General features: G+C 33.2%; 1 protein-coding gene across 1 annotated transcript; it reads left to right on the top strand.

Annotated features, from left to right (window-relative positions):
• Positions 1 to 10,418: 10,418 nt before the first annotated feature.
• Positions 10,419 to 16,703, top strand: LOC120282080 (vacuolar protein sorting-associated protein 27). The gene is made up of 10 exons (XM_039288813.1): positions 10,419 to 10,648; positions 11,451 to 11,507; positions 11,627 to 11,694; positions 12,780 to 12,981; positions 13,058 to 13,173; positions 13,395 to 13,470; positions 13,600 to 13,659; positions 13,736 to 13,786; positions 14,235 to 14,313; positions 16,430 to 16,703. The coding sequence occupies exons 1-10, from the start codon at positions 10,568 to 10,570 to the stop codon at positions 16,501 to 16,503; spliced, it is 864 nt and encodes a 287-aa protein (XP_039144747.1). The 5' UTR covers positions 10,419 to 10,567; the 3' UTR covers positions 16,504 to 16,703.
• Positions 16,704 to 16,805: the final 102 nt, after the last annotated feature.

Here is a 16,805-nt window from a genome sequence, read left to right on the forward strand (position 1 = left end):
CCTGCGACTTGAGCATGTTCTGATGGTAAGATCTACAGAGTAGCTGCACTGGTCAATTACTTCATAACGATCATCGATACAACGACCAACACGAAGACTTCGGCTATCCTCAATAAGTATCTCCACCTTCGAATGTATGTCCGGGTACAAGTAGGTCTCCCATTTGTTCGCTTGCTCACGGCGGTTGCATAACATGCTCATCAACTTGAACCTATACAGCATACAACACAAATCTCAAACAAGGTTAAGCGAAGACATTGATTGTTAAAAATAAACACACTTTATTAAACAGTATTATGATAAATTAAACAATGATGTAGATGGTTAAACACAGAAAAATATATTTGAATATTTATAAACTATTTTAAAGGATAATACGAATTCTTAAGTGAAAATGAACATTCGAATACCTTATGGAGTCGACCATCTTCGTTACCGGTAAATGCCGAGCTTCTTTGATCCAAGCATTGAACGACCTTGCGACATTTGAATACATCTCACCCCAACGTTCGCCTCTGAACAAATAATTCGACCAATGTGCCATATCCGATTTATTAATCAACCAGTGATGGGCTTCAGGTGATGTGGCCTGCAGTTCATTCACGGTATCATCGAAATCTTTAGTCGTGGATGCCCACGTAATACGAAAGTATATAGACCAGCACTCCTCTCTCAATGTCTTCCCTAGTCTGACGTTGGCTTTCATGAAATTGGCCTCCAAGTGTCGAAGAAGGTATGCATGTGGGGAAGAAAGGAAGACTCTCGCAATAGCGTTCACAAGGCCCTTGGACCTATCCGAGACGAATGTAATTATCTCATGATAATCTCCTTCCTCGTATAAAGCATCACCTAACTTGGATATGAACCAAGTCCAATTTGCATCGGTCTCATTGTCGACAATACCGAAGGCGACTTGGAAGAAACTATTGTTTTCATCTTTTCCTGTAGCACCCAGTAGAGTACCCCGATACTTTCCAAGGAGGTGGGTACCATCGACAAACAGTAGCGGCCTGCAAGCCTTCTTGAATCCGACAATACACGCTCTGAAAGAAAAGAATGCACGTTTAAACCGCCCGTCTCTTTCCACAATCGCAATGCTGTCGGGGTTTGTCTCAACCACCTTATCCACGTACCAATGCAATAAATCGTAGCCGGAGATGTCGCTGCCATCGAGCACCACCCGAGCATGCTCTTTTCCCAACCAAGCCTGCTTGTATAGAATGCGGACACCATGTTCCCGCAGCATGTCCTTCTGATTGTCGATGGCTTTGTACAAGGGCCGGTCTTTGAGTTTCTGAATCACCCTTGCGCTTACCCATTTTTTGGACGCTTTCATGTGTGAGGCCAATCCCACTCCACCACCGCTAGTGTGTGACGGGTTCATTGTCTTTATTCTGAAAGTATTTTTATTATATTTTTTTGATGCATGAAGGCGCCATTGACAACCAACGGCAGCGCATTCCACAGTCACCCGGTGTTTCTCGTTCTTTATGAATTTGAAATCGAAATTCCGTTTGATTGCAAAATTTAGAAGTGCGTCCCTGAAATGTTCAACGCCTTCAAATCATTGTCTGATATCTAACGACAACACTTCAGAATGATCTGACGAGGAAGGAAGGGATCCCACACCGTCAGGTTCGCCATGGGGTTGACCAGGAGCGCTCGCAGAATCCGAATTCCTGCCAACACTTCAGTTTAAACGAAACCATTCATAAGTTAAACAGAGACATAATGTGCTTAAATGATAAAATCATAATTTAAACGTTAAGTCAAATAGTTACACGATGAAGATAAAATTTAAATGCAAACAGAATATATTTAAACAGAGCCTATCAAAGTTAAACCGTAATGAACTTATACAACTAGATAAACATAAAAGAGAATAATCTTACAACGAGAAAAACTCATTTTCAGTAGGATTCGACAATGTCATATCGTCTTTCTCCACAACAAGATCGACTATAGAGCATTTGAAGATCAAGTGAACGTGACACATCCGCTGGAAGTCGACATCATTTTCTATTGGACAAGCCGTTTATACCGTCGGGTGTGTTAAACTTCACCCTCACATGGGAAACATCGAGACCCCATCGCTCACATATCTCAGCTAACACCGACTCCCAAGAAGTCAGCGCCATGAACATTGGCACTCTTCCCTCCCCGTTGTATCTAGCAATACCACAAAAACTATCCATAATATAACTACTAAACTCAAATCGAACAAACCAAATGAGAAGAAGAAGAAGAAGAAAAAGAAGAAGAAGAAGAAGTAGATGATGTAAAGAGCCTTCTAAAATGTGTTTCACAAAAAAGTACACAACTGTATGCATAAAGTCAGACATGATGTGACTGGACGGTATTTTTTTTCGCTTGTAAGGAAGATGCTGCAGTGTGAAGTCCTTACAAGCGACCGGTCGACTGCAAGCGAGAAGCGGCGGGAAGTAAGCAAGGGACGATAGAAGCCAACCTATCATCGCTCGAAGGAAAGTACTCCACTTATCATGACTCTCTCTGTTTAAATATCAATCTTTAATGTTTAACAAATATGATTCAGTGTTTAACATATTGGTTCACTATTTAAAACTCTTTTATATAGTTTAAACAAATATGCAAACCGTTTAAATATTATCATTTGATTGTTTAACAATATATGTTATTGTTTAAATTGAATGTTGTTACTGACATTGTATTCACTGACAGAGCCTCCATGAAGAGAACACTTGAGCTGCTTGCTTGTTCACTGTTTAAATTGAATGTTGTTACTGACATTATGTCATTTAAACCAATATGTAAATCGTTTAAATATTTTGATTTAACTGTTTTAAAATGTGTGATTGTTTAAATTGAATACTTTCTGCGACATCGTGTTGAAGATGGATATTTTTCCAAAACATTGTGTTACAGACATTCAATCAATCCTCTTAGGTACCTCATGGGTCTATGTTTAAACGTCAACCTTTTTATGTTTAAACAATTATATATATTCTTTAAACTATCGGTTCACTGTTTAAATAATTTGTATATCGTTTAAACATATTTATTTTTTTGTTTAAACCGTTGTCACTATTTAAACATATTTATTTTTTGTTTAAACACTGTTGTCACTGTTTAAGTAGTAAGGTGATTTTGTTTAACATTTTGTTTGTTTACAATGCCCTTTTTTATTTCTAAAAATGTTTAAATATCAAAAGTTGACACTCATATAAGTTTATTTCATTTAAAATATTTAAACATTTAAAATGGTCTCTGATTAAATATCAAAAGTTCACACTCAGATACGTTTGTTTCATTTCAAATAAAATATTTACAACATTTACAACATCCACAACATTTACAATATCTTCACAGACATCGGACACTTGCGAGTCTATCCTAGTTCGTCTATTAAGATTTCGGCTTTCCTCAACAAGTATTTGTACCTTCAAATGCTCACGACGGTTGCATAACATGCACATCAACTTGAACCTGTACAATGTAGAACACAAACAGTTAAAAAAAGCAGTTAAACAGTTTAAATATAATCAATGTGTCATGGTCATCCTCCTCTGGAGAATCCTCCGCAATCAAGCAATAAGTGAAAAGATAGTTAAACTTTCTTTTCTTGACCAAGTCGAAACGCCCGTCCTCCTCCGCTGGAGAATCCACACATTAAGGCAATTACGCGGGCATTTCGACCTGGTCAAGAATAGATAGTTTAACTTGTGGTCTGAACGAAGCGAAGATCCTATGAGTTAAACATAGACAATAATATTTGCACACTGAGGAAAATTTTTTAAACGATGAGAACAATTCTGAAGTAATAAATATCAATTTCGTTTTAAAGTATGTGTCATGGTCACCCTCTCCGGAGAATCCTCCGCAATCAAGCAATGCGTGAAAACTTTCTTGTCCTGATCAAGTCAAAATGCCCGCTTAATTGCTTGCTCGTCATCCTCCGCATTCAGGCAATTAGGCGGGCTTTCTGATTTGAACAGGAAAAGAAAGTTTAACTTGTTGTATGATTGATTCTCTAGAAGAAGATTATCATGACACATCCTTTAAACGAATATCCTGAACACATGAAGATGTAACTCATCCGAGAAGAAGCAGAGGACGAGGAGGAGTGGGTGTTCAGGGGAAGTGGTCTTCCTTCTCATTTATGGTGTGAAGTCCGTAAGCCGGTTGACGCTTTAGATCCGAGAAAAAAAATTGAAACGCACTGGGGACCGAGCTTTTCTCATTAACGAGAAAGAATTTAATGCCATCATTAATTCTTGTGCACGGGATACCATAAATTTGCCATTGGCCACCTGGCAACACTTCAATTTAAACGGAAAAAAATATTTTAAGCAGAGACATAAAATGTTTAAATGATACATTACTATTTAAATGGTAATGCAAATAGTTAAATATTGACAAATAAATTAAACGAAGAAGACAATTGTTAAATATGAAAATAATGTATTTAAATAGAGACAAGCAACGTTAAACGGTAATTAACTTATATAACTAGATAAACATAAAAAAGAAGAATCTTACAATGAGAAAAACTCGTTTTCAGTAGGATTCGACAATGGCACAACGTTTGTCTCGACAAGATCGACAATGGCACATCCGTTGGAAGTCAACCTCATTTTCTATTGGACAAACCGTTTTATATCCATCGGGTGTGATAAACTTCACCCTGACACGGGGAACATCAAGACCCAATCGCTCACGTATCTCAGCTAAGCTAACACCAATTCCCAAAGAAGTCAGCACCGTGAACAATAGCCCTCGAATCGAAGAAATTCTCATCTTATCAAAAAACCGGCAGACTTCAAATATAACAAGCCAAATGAGGATAATAAGAAAAAGAAGAAGAAGAAGATGTGATGAGCCTTCTAAACTTTGTTTGACAAAAGGCAATAAAAAAATGCAAAATTGTATGTATAAAGGTTGGACATGATGTGAGTGGCGTTTTTTCCCCACTATTTTCAAGAGCAAAAAATGGAATTTCATAACATGGTCGCATTTGAAGTGAACGGTAGGGGGTAAAAGGGAAATTGAACAATAACGGAAGGGTTGTCTGTGGTTTGCCAAAATTAGAGGGGTTGTTTGGGAATTTTTGAAATTCACGAGGGGTAAAGAGTAATTTTCCCATAATAATATGAGATGAATATCTTATTTAATTCAATGTCTTTTTTATTATTATTTTAGAAATGATATGTGCCACGTTAGAGTCTTGGGCAGGAAAAAACTGTTGTCTATGGACAAATTATAATAGGGGATTAAAAGGACATATTGACTATAATAGATGGACTAAATAAGGTATTAAACCAAATATTAATTATGGATGTTCTAGAAAATTTCTTTTAATTTTTCTCATACATCCTTAACTGATTATGTTTTATGTGTATATATTCATATTAGGCTTTTTTTTACGGTAGGGGCTGTGGAGGGAGTCTTTAAGCTCAACACGAGTCGCTTGGTTTCCTTATCCACACAACAACTCGTGGATTGTGACACGGGGAGCCGTGGATGCAAAGGAGGCTTGATGACTAATACATTCGAATATATCACAAAAAATGGTGGCCTGACCTCCAAAGATAATTATCCTTATACAGGAACTCAGGGTACCTACAACAAAAGGAAAACAGCCACACACACCAGCCCATATTAGTGACTATCAGATTGTGCATCCAAACACAGAATTATGTGATGGAAAATGGAAAGTAGTATGTAAAGGGAACTAATTTTTTAAATATTTATTCATATTTGTATTATTTTGTTTTATTTTATTTTATGGTAACATTAAAGTGAGAGCAGCTAGATGGATTATTTTGTAAAAAAAAAACTATAACTTTGAAAAAAAAAGGAAATATTTAAATAGTTTTCATAAATTTAAATTAAAAAATTATTATTATTTTAGAAGTGATCTGCCCAACATTAGGGTCTTCGATAATAGGGGGGCTGAAAGGACAAATTGACTATAATAGAGGTACTAAATAAGGTATCAAATAAAAATTTATTATAGATATTCAACAAAATATATAATTAATATGTTTAATACAATGTATTACATCTCATGAAAATTTCTTTTAATTTTTCTCATACATCCTCAATTGATTCTGTTTTGTGTATAGATTTATGTTGGTCTTTTTATGCAATAGGGGCTATGGAGAGAGCCTATAAACTCAGCACGGGTTCTCTTGGTTTCCTTGTCCACACAACAGCTCATGGATTGTGACATGGGGAGTAGTGGATACAAGGGCGGCTTGATGACTAGTGCATTTGAATACATCATAAATAATGGTGGCTTGACCTCCGATGATAATTATCCTTATACAGGAACTCAGGATACCTGTAAGAAATGGAAAACAGCCTCACACGTGTAGCCCATATTAGTGGCTATCAGATTGTGCCTACGAGAAGGTTCTGGGATTTGTAGTTGTGGCAGAGATTTTAACTTTTATTCCTAAGTATACAGTTACTATTGTTGATTACGGGAAACAGTCTAATGGGCAAAAGTACTGGTTGATTAAGAATTCTTAGGAAGAAGATTGGGGATAGGGGAATGGTTGCATGAGGTTGGCGAGGGACGTTAAGCAGGGTGTTGTATTATTCCCGATTGTTTAAAGATAGTACATATGATTCTTTTTTACGCTTAACCTCACTTGATTTTGGAATTTAATATTAGCATTGGACATAATTACATGATGGAAACTGGAAAGTAGTATGTAAAGGGAACTAATCTTTTAATATTTCTTCAATTGATTCATATTTGTAAAGGGAACTAATTCTTTAATATTTTTTCAACTGATTCATATTTGTAAAGGGAACTTATCTTTTAATATTGGCATTAGACAGAATTATGTGATGGAGATTGAAAAGTAGGATGTAAAGAGATTTTATTCTTTAATATTTCTTCAACTGATTCATATTTGTAAAGGGAACTTATCATTTAATATTTTTTCAACTGATTCATATTTGTAAAGGAAACTTATCCTTTAATATTGGCATTGGATAGAATTATGTGATAGAAACTGAAAAGTAGTATGTAAAACAAACTAATCCTTTAATATTTCTTCAATTGATTCATATTTGTATTATTTTGTTTTATTTCATTTTATCTTATTTTATTTTATGTTAGGATTGAAATGAGAGTAGCTAGATGGATTATTTTGTTAAAAAAAAAACTATAACTTTGAAAAAAAAACGAAAGAAATATTTTAGTAGTTTTTACAAATTTTAATTTAAAAAGTTTTGCCTTTTGGTGAAGATATCAGATAGTCAGGTATAATTATAAAAAATAAATCAAGGTATTATATGAGAATAAATACGATGAGGTGACCACCTGTGTTTGTTTTCCTTGTTTATTTAATTATATAAATAATTTAATTTTTTTAGAAATTATTATTAAGCTTACATAACAAGATAATAGTTGCAATCTTTGAAAATTTAGTAATAAGACTACATATTATTATTAAACTAATAATGGATAAATAATTCGTAATTTTTTATTTAATTATTAATATTTTTTATAATATTAATTATTAATTATTAGTGAATAATTAATTAAATAATAATATCTATTATTTTAATAAATCAGTAAATTACAATCTAATATGTATAATAAGTGTCTGCATTTATTAGCTACCCATGTGGTCTACCCATGTCTGCCCAACCTAGCTTAAAGTTATCATCTGGAGTGATATTTTTTGAGAATGAGCGAGCGCATCTCCTACTCCGGATTTAAATCTTAAATTTGGCGAAACATGTGATAATTAAAGAAACAACGAGCCACCGACTGATGACAACCACAGCACGACCTTAGGAAATGTCCACATGTGATTATTAAGATCAGTGTCTTGTTACTCAATTAAGAACAAACATTCAACTGTTTCATCGCGGTACAAAGGTCCATTTTCAAATTTCAAGCAAAGCGCACTTAATAATGTTAGTATTTTATTTTTCTTTTTCTGAATTATGCCTGAAGAGATAAAATTTGGTTACGGAGATAAGTAGTAAATGTAACTTTATGGGTATGTTTGTAAGGTGATATCATGAATAATTGTTGACATGTAACTGTTCGCATTAACAAACCATATTGCAGGAACAGTAAACATTCTATATTTGTTTTCATATTTTTCCCATTTAGGAAAAGGGTATCTTCTTGAGATTTATTGCACCTATATATATATATATATATATAAAAGAAACTTGAACAAGCCACTCTGGGAATAGTTTGCATCTTTTTTATGATATTGAAGCAAGCAACTCTAATTCTTAGTTTCATGTTTGTTTGTAAGGAAAGAAATGCCGCTTAATTACTTCATTATAATTAATCTAATAAATCATTAAACCCACTAATGAGGAATAGTCATTAAACCCACTAATTTTGGCTGCGAGAATTAAAACATAATAAATATGCAGGGGTTCATGTTGATGATCTGCTATGTAAATGGGGCCAAAGTTTTGCAGAGTCTTGTACTCCTTTCTGGTCGGAATCAGGCAATGAAATTGATGGCATTACAATCAGAAAGCATCTCCATGTAAAGGCCATTCAATTACCAGGAAGCTTACTCTTTAACTGATGTATAGTTTTTAATTCTTCATGGAAACCTAATGTCGTACTAGTATGTTCATTTCTTTGGAAGTGGTTGGAATCAAAATGCCTCACTCTCGTGCATTATATCTATATATCTATATATATACGGAAAAAAAAATTAACTTTCAAGCTTGGATTAATAAATGTTCAATTGGACAAATCATTTTGATGCATGAGTCTATCTACTCTAATGGATGGATTCCTTTTATTTATTTATTTATTTATTTTTGCCTAATTTTCTCTGCATTCACAGCTATAGATATAGGGGGTGTTTGTTTGAGTGGATTTGAAAGTCAAAGGATTTGAAAATCCTTGGATTTGAGAAATCTTTTGTTTGTTTCAAAGGATTTGAATTTACTTTGTATTTCAAATCCGAAAAGTCGTGGGATTATGAAATTCGTAGAAATGATCGAATTCCAAAAATCGTCCGATGAATCCCTCATGCACAGTATATATTAATTACTTTATAATATTTAAAATTTGAATTCATATTTATTATATTAATTACTCATAATTTTAATTACACTATAATTATATTTTATAAAATATTAAATATAATATAATTATAGTGTAATTAATATTAGTAATATAATATATAATTGATATATTATATTATATTATATTAACTATTTTAATAAATTATTAATAAATTATATTTATTATAACAAATTAAGTATATATTAATTATTTTAATTACTCATAATATTAATTACACTATAATTATATTTTATAAAATATGAAATATAATATAATTACAGTGTAATTGATATTAGTAATATAATATATAATTGATATATTATATTATATTAATTAATTTAATAAATTATATTTATTATAATAAATTAAGTATATATTAATTATATTAATTACTCATGATATTAATTACACTGATTATATTTTATAAAATATTAAATATAAAAATAATTAATATATGATATTTTATTATAATAAATTAAATATATATTAATTATGTTAATTATTCATGATATTAATTACACTATAATTATATTTTTATAAAAAAATATTAAATAAAATATAATTATAATGTAATTAATATTAGTAATATAGTATATAATTGATTTATTATATTATATTACTTATTTTTTTAATAAATAATTAATATATTATATTTTTATTATAATAAATTAAGTTTATATCAATTATATTAATTACTAATAATATTTTTAAATTTAAATTCATATTTACTTAAAATTAAATGTATATTTTATAATGTATATATTAATTATTATATCAAATCGGACTACATGTTTTCAAATCCAAAATTTCATAAATCCCTTCAACCCAACGACAATATTCGTGATCCCAGGATTACAGAATAAATCTAGCAAACACCTGGATTTGACTCTCCTGAATTATCAAATCCAAGGATTTGTAAATACAAATCCACTGCATTTTCAACTACATTCAACCAAACGCCCCCATAGTTGATTAAGCCAAAGTCCACATGATATGCTTACTACAAAAGTCCAGGTCTCTCCGAATAAGGCTATCTTTATTTATTTAATTATTAATTATTATTATTATTATTATTATTATTATTATTATTATTATTATTTTTCTCATTTGGGTTATTTGGTACACAATGTAACACGATTAAATAGATTGAGTAGAATTTAGAAGGGGATCCAATGAAGATCCAACATTAACTCCATCTTAATTAATATTTAATTAATAGCAATTAGCAAGTGAGGGGAAACGCTTATACGAATTGGTATGCGTTTCCCTCTCTTCAGTCAAAGGGTCAAAAAAATAGCAAAATAACAAATAATAATAATAATAATAATAATAATAATGGTAAATTGGAATTAATAATTTAATACACCACAGGCCGGGGGGCTCCTTCCTTCAATCGATCGCCCACGCCCAACTGCGCGACGCTTGCATCAATCTCCTCGCGGGAGAGCGATCAGCGAGCTATCCATCTTCTTCATCGAGAGAAAGGAGAAAGAGAGAAAACGAGGAGAAGAAGAAACCGAGATGTCTGAGACCCCGCCGGTGTTCCAGGAGGCCCCCCGTTGCGATATCTGCAAGTGCAGCTTCACCACTTTTAGGCGACGGGTCAGATACACCTCTCTCTTTCTTTCTTTCTTCTTCTTATGGATATTAGCGAGTTATTTTCATCGTAATTGTTTAGATTTCTTAGTTCCCTTGGGAATTTTAGGCCAAACATGCACATCATGGTTTGATTTATTGACGGATCTGCTTATCCTCCAATCGGATTTGTTAAAAGAATTGATTTTTTTTTTTCATTATCCGCAATCAACCAAAGTTCCAAAAGAGCAGTTTTTGGCAAGTTCTTTTGGTGCACCTCAGAGGCCTTACAATATGGTCTCTAGGTAGAATGTAATGAACTTAATTCAATAATTGGCTGTTCTTTACCAATTGACTTACATCTGGAGCATGGGAACTAGACGGGCGTTCGGAAAAACACACACACATATTTTCAAGTCTGTTGCGTGCCAGATTAGTTTTGTGATATTTGGTCCTGCAGCTGCTTATATTAAGTGTTATTGATGTTATGAGATAAGAAAGAGAATGGGAAAATTCCTGGCCTTTTATACACGAGCTTGTTAAAAATGCCATATATTGGTGCTGTGAAGATTGATGGACAATAACATGTTTTCCTGTTGGGGAGACCATTATGACATAAATTCATTATATCTATCAAGCGTAAGCATTTTTTGGAATCCGGCTAAGCATCAAAACATATTCCATGTCTTGGACTTGGTTTTTAATTTATTTGTTATTTTTTCACAAAAAGGAATCACTATGCTTATGCATAGCATTTTAAGACCTTTATTTTTTGTTTTATTGGGTTAGATTTCATATTCTATGCTCACATTTCTTTGTTTTTATATAGCATCATTGCCGAAGTTGTGGGAGGACATTGTGTCACGAGCATTCATCAAATTATATGGTAGTCACTCTCATTTTGTTTTTTTTTTCTTTGGTTAATTAAATTTTTTTTTTTGAAAATCATATTTTGTTTTATTTATCTTTTGGCTGTTTATGCTAAGATGGCAAGTAATTTCCTAGGCATTACCAAAGTTTGGCATCCATTCAAGTGTTAGAGTGTGCTCTGATTGTTTCAACAATTCTTCCAGGTAATTCTTTATTTTCTTTTGCATTACAGGCTTCTTCAGTGCTTGATTTTATCTGAAGAGATATTCATGGATCTCTATGACAATGTTTCAGCAAAATAGGCTATCATAACGCAACTGCATGTCTCTGTTTGATTTTCATAACTTGTGTTGACTTTATATATACAAATAAGCTTTTGCATCTAGTCTCCTATGGATATAAATTAACTATGTCATCTTTCCACACTCATCTTCAAGCTTAGCAAATAGTGCTGTTTTTCCTTAATTTCTTCACCTTAGTCAGGCTTTCCAGTACTAGAAATAATTCCATTAGCAGGATAATAGATTGGTAGTTGGTGTTGGTTTTGCATGAATTAGGTAATATGTTACTAAGTAGTATCACACCCCTACTTAATGTAGTATCAATAGTTAAGTTAGACGTGATAGTAATTCCATTCTTCTTTATTTTGCTACTCTTCTTACCCATTGGTCAATTTCTCTGGCTATCAAGGGACCTTTTTTTCAAATTTCTTCTATTACAAAAGATTTATTTCTAATTATTGTTTGATCACTGAGAACAGTTGCAATTCCATCAAATATAAATTTAGATGATTTTGCGAGGTTTGCATTTTATTTGTTTTAAATGTCTTACCTGGGTCTCTCAGCAGGGCTATCCTGCAGTTGAAGTTTCTGTAAAATCACAGAGAAGATTGCTTTCTTCTTTTTCCTTGTTTGATATGTCAAAACCTTTTTCTGCTGTCCTTTCTTAAATTTTTGTGATATTTGCAATTTTTTTTTTTGGGGGCTTATGTATGCGTGAGTAACTCTTGTTGGACTTGAACTTTCTTTTTAGTGGGTACCCCCTCTGATCAGCTTCTGTGCAATGTGTCACTGCATGCTAGAAACATCATATATGATTCTATTGCTGTATTCATGCTTATTTTTATTTCTAACCTATTAAGGTGTCTCCAACTTTGCCTTTGAAATCTTCTTTGATGACCATATGTATATGGTTTCACTTTTATTCTATAAGTCAAAATTCTTTTATATATATATATATATATTTTAATACCATATCAAAGGCTGCAACTCTCAAATCTCTATTTTAGGTCCCCAAATGATGTTGGTCAGGCTTCTCCAGACAATATTAATGCTGCAGTGGATTCTTTCTCAAGATTAGATATTGATGAGGCTGTTGATTCGAATCCTCAACCTGCTTTTTCTGATAAACCTGTTATAAATGCTGCTGAATGCAAATGTGGAATGCCTTTATGTATATGTGTTTCCGTCCCAGATTCTGCTGCTTTGGAAGTATAGTCCGATTTTTCTTAATCTTGGCTTTGATTTCATATTATTTGGCCTGAAAGCTTAAAACTTATCATGCAAGACAAAACACGTTACCATATCAAATGTTCAACCAAACCCAAGGCTGAAGAAGTCAACTGGTACCCAGTCAGATTCTGCATTGAAGAAGACTGCTTCTACTTCAAACAGCAAACCAAGGTTAGTTAGAATAATATAGTATAACTATGATTCCTCCATGACGGAAGCACGCATTTAAAATGGAATTCAATTTTGCAAGGATGGGGTTTTTGTATATGAATACGTGATTATTTTTCCAATAAGCTGAGCTTTTTATTAAATAGTATCATGAGCTTTTCAACATATGATCATGAGGCACCATAACTGAAATCTTTCTTGTGACTTCGATATTTTCTTTGCAGTCCATTTTTAAATCTAGGGCAAGCCTCACAAAGTATCTTGGATGAAGCTCATAGAGATTATGATATCAGTGGAGAGGTACTTTCTTGTTGTCAACCATATGACATAACATGTATTTAACAAAATGGTATCTGAAGGAAGAGGATATTTTACTGTTTTGGTTATAAAAATGCATTTATGATAGGTAAAACTTTCACACCCTCGCAGGGTTTAAGAGAGGCCATTAAGAATGGTGATACACCTGCAGTGAAAAACCTTCTGGCCAAGGTATCTGATTCCTTTCTCAGATGCATTCTTTGTACTGGTTGTTTTAACAAAGTAGTGTTTTCCTATCTTGAAACAGGGAGTGGATGCAAATTATTGTGACAAGCAAGGATTGACATTGCTGCATTTGGTATGTGATACCCATGTTGCTTTAAGGAACTTGATCTGACTTTGACTATTAGTAATTTAGAATCGGTACTAGTGTTGGAATGAAGGCAATGGCTTTGCTACTCATTATAGACATCTTTAATTGAGAATGCTGTACAGGGTAGGTCTGATAACATCTCAACTTCTTAGTTGATGACTGAGATGGGTACTTCTTTCTGTTGAGATTTTCTGAAAGAGATTTTTCTTCTAGAGCCTAAACATTGGATTGAAAATGATGTGTATACAATTTGACATGTGTTAAGACAGTTTCATACTATTCCATATAATTTATCTGAAGGTCCATTTTACGTAGATCAATTTGTCATATGTAATCATATAAAGTAAATGTACAACTGTTTTATTGTCAGTTGGTTATAATTTTTATGGGTTTTTGTATTGTCTTGTATTAATCTGAATGTAAATTGATGCAGGCCACACTTTTTAATCAGACTGAGATTGCATTTGTTCTAATGGACCATGGAGCAAGTGTTGAATGTAAGAATGCTCAAGGTAACTCTTACATCTCTGTGCCTTCTACTGCATTATACCTTATTTGCTTTTTATTTAATAAAAGATCATAGTTTTACTAGAAGACAACTGCGGACTTGGCATACTACTGTTTATCCATTTGAGTTGGAGAAGAATAAATTATTCTAGTGGTTGATTGATTTGACTATCCAGTTTGGAAATGCTATTGCTGTTGAAATAAAATTTTGTTGTAATTTCTTTTCATGAAAATGAATACATGAAGACGGATCTTTTACCTGTTGTACTTTACTGATAAAGTTTTCGCCTCAACATATGGGGTGAATACAGTCATGCACTATGATCAAGGCGTAAAAGCCATATTGCACCTTCAAATTTACTGTCCAGGTCAGTTCAGCAAAATGTTGGACTGAAAAATATACAATATTAGGTAATTTGCAGTACTATCCTCATAATGAAAGAGCTAGCACCTTCATGTGTATTTTTCAGATTCAAAGTTTTAACATATTTGACTCAAACAAAGAGCTTAAGATAGGTGGTACTAGAAGTTATTGAGATATGCTACCCACGAATAAATTTTACGATGATCTTCAATGGAGAACAGAAGTTGGTTCCTAGGCTTATATATGTGAGCCCCATAAGTTACCAAAATTTGGACGATCTAATTTAGATGTTATGTTATTGAAGATGTCTGTTATGCCAGTTAAGCCACTTTGGCATAAGACCATGATCAAAGCAGGTCAAATATAAAAGGACAGATGGTAACTTTTCTAAATAGAGTATTTATGCAATCATTGAAAAGCAGAGATGACCACTTGATCTTTAACATGGCTAGACCTGGGGAGGATTTTCATCATCTATGGGGGCTGTGGGAAAATATTAAAATATATGGCAGTCTTGGAAGTGTGAAAGTTTGGAAATAAGATAGAGAATTTTGAAATCATAACTGACGAAAATGAATGGACAAAAGATGACATGGGGAGGAGGGAACTTCTAAAGGTTTGATATCCCAAAATCTGGCAACCAATCCTAGAAACTAACAACAGCTCCAATTAAACGGCAAAGCCTAGAATATAGCAACTGTGGGCATGCATGCCCTTTATTCGCACTATTCAATAATAACAACTCTATAGTAGGAGTGGTCGTGGCAACCGCGATAGATAGTAGTACAGTAATAGTATAAATAGTGGATAAGACTCCAAGAGGAGCTCCTTTTGGAAAATATTGTTTCAAAATAATACAAGATAATTGTATAATTTAAATCAAAATTAATAAATTGGAACATATCTTATAGTTTGGTAGTATGACCCTCTAAATATTTTTCAATGGGAGCTCCTCCTAGAATCTTTGGCCTGTGATAGTAGTGATGGTAACAGTAGTAGTAATATTGTATAGTAATAGATGGTAGTATGATAGAGGTGTAGTGGTAGTTTAGCATAATAGCTATGTAGGATAGCAATGGATGGTAGTAACAGCAGTAAACAGTTAGTAATAGGTATTGACATCAGTTGTGGAAGTATGGCAATTGTGCTGGTGTAATAGTGCCATAGAAGCCGTAGTGTAGCAATCGTGGTATTGTAGTGAGTGGTATGCTATAGTAATGTAGTAGCAAAAGCAGAGGTTGCATAGTGGCACCCGTATCAACTGCAGCAGTAGCATGATGAGGTAAAGTTCCATAGTGTTGTAGTCATATGCTTATGAAAAAGTGTTTTCTATTAAGCTTGGTTGAAGGATTTTTGTTTTTACCAGTGCTTCTCTGCTTCACTGAATTAGTTATGCCTATTATGTTTGAATATGTTAATTCAGAATTGGCAAATTATTTGGATTTTTTTTGTAAATACCTTTTTGATGAAAAGTTAATTTAATTGGCATACAAAGTATTTTTGTATTGTTAATAAAGGGTTTTGTTCCCCATTAGGACTGTATCAATCATTTTAACATGGCATTCCCTGATATGTCAAGCTCAATAATTTAAAAAATAAACTTCTATAGCATATCTAGAGGTAGGAAGCTGTATGATAAATTAATCAAGTAACAGAGAGAAGGTTTTGCTGAAGCTGTGAATTAATTTTCTCCTTCCGGAATATAACTCCTATTTTCTAACCATGTATTTGTGTTTGATTACCCTCACTATTATCAGGGGAAACACCTCTTGACTGTGCTCCTGCCATGCTTCAATATAAGATGCGCACCAAGTTGCAAGAAGGCGCATGAACAGACGAACAGGCCAGGCCATTTTTCGTCATACTGAATCCCGTTCTTATATATACTTCATTACGTACACCTATTCTCTAAATATTTTACTAGTGTTCCATGTACTTTCTCGTTTTGAGTTGATGATGTTTGTGAAAATGAGAAATTGTCAGAACGCTGAGACTTCAATTTTCTCATATTAATAAAAAGCGTTTGATTGATGCTCTCGTGCCTGGACCGGTGGCGCTGATCGATTAGCCATTGATAAACGACGACCACAGAAACAAAAGACAATCAAATGATCTAAATTGCAATGGTGTTAA

Source organism: Dioscorea cayenensis, chromosome 18, assembly GCF_009730915.1.
Source record: "Dioscorea cayenensis subsp. rotundata cultivar TDr96_F1 chromosome 18, TDr96_F1_v2_PseudoChromosome.rev07_lg8_w22 25.fasta, whole genome shotgun sequence".
Classification (NCBI taxonomy): domain Eukaryota; kingdom Viridiplantae; phylum Streptophyta; class Magnoliopsida; order Dioscoreales; family Dioscoreaceae; genus Dioscorea; species Dioscorea cayenensis.

What these genes read in the sequence shown, in the direction of transcription:
- LOC120282080 (XM_039288813.1), top strand. Translation starts at nt 10,568, where the DNA reads ATGTCTGAGACCCCGCCGGTGTTCCAGGAGGCCCCCCGTTGCGATATC. An exon ending in TGTTTCAACAATTCTTCCAG is followed by an intron (nt 11,695 to 12,779) that starts GTAATTCTTTAT and finishes TCTCTATTTTAG; the next exon opens with GTCCCCAAATGATGTTGGTC. An exon ending in TGAATGTAAGAATGCTCAAG is followed by an intron (nt 14,314 to 16,429) that starts GTAACTCTTACA and finishes CACTATTATCAG; the next exon opens with GGGAAACACCTCTTGACTGT.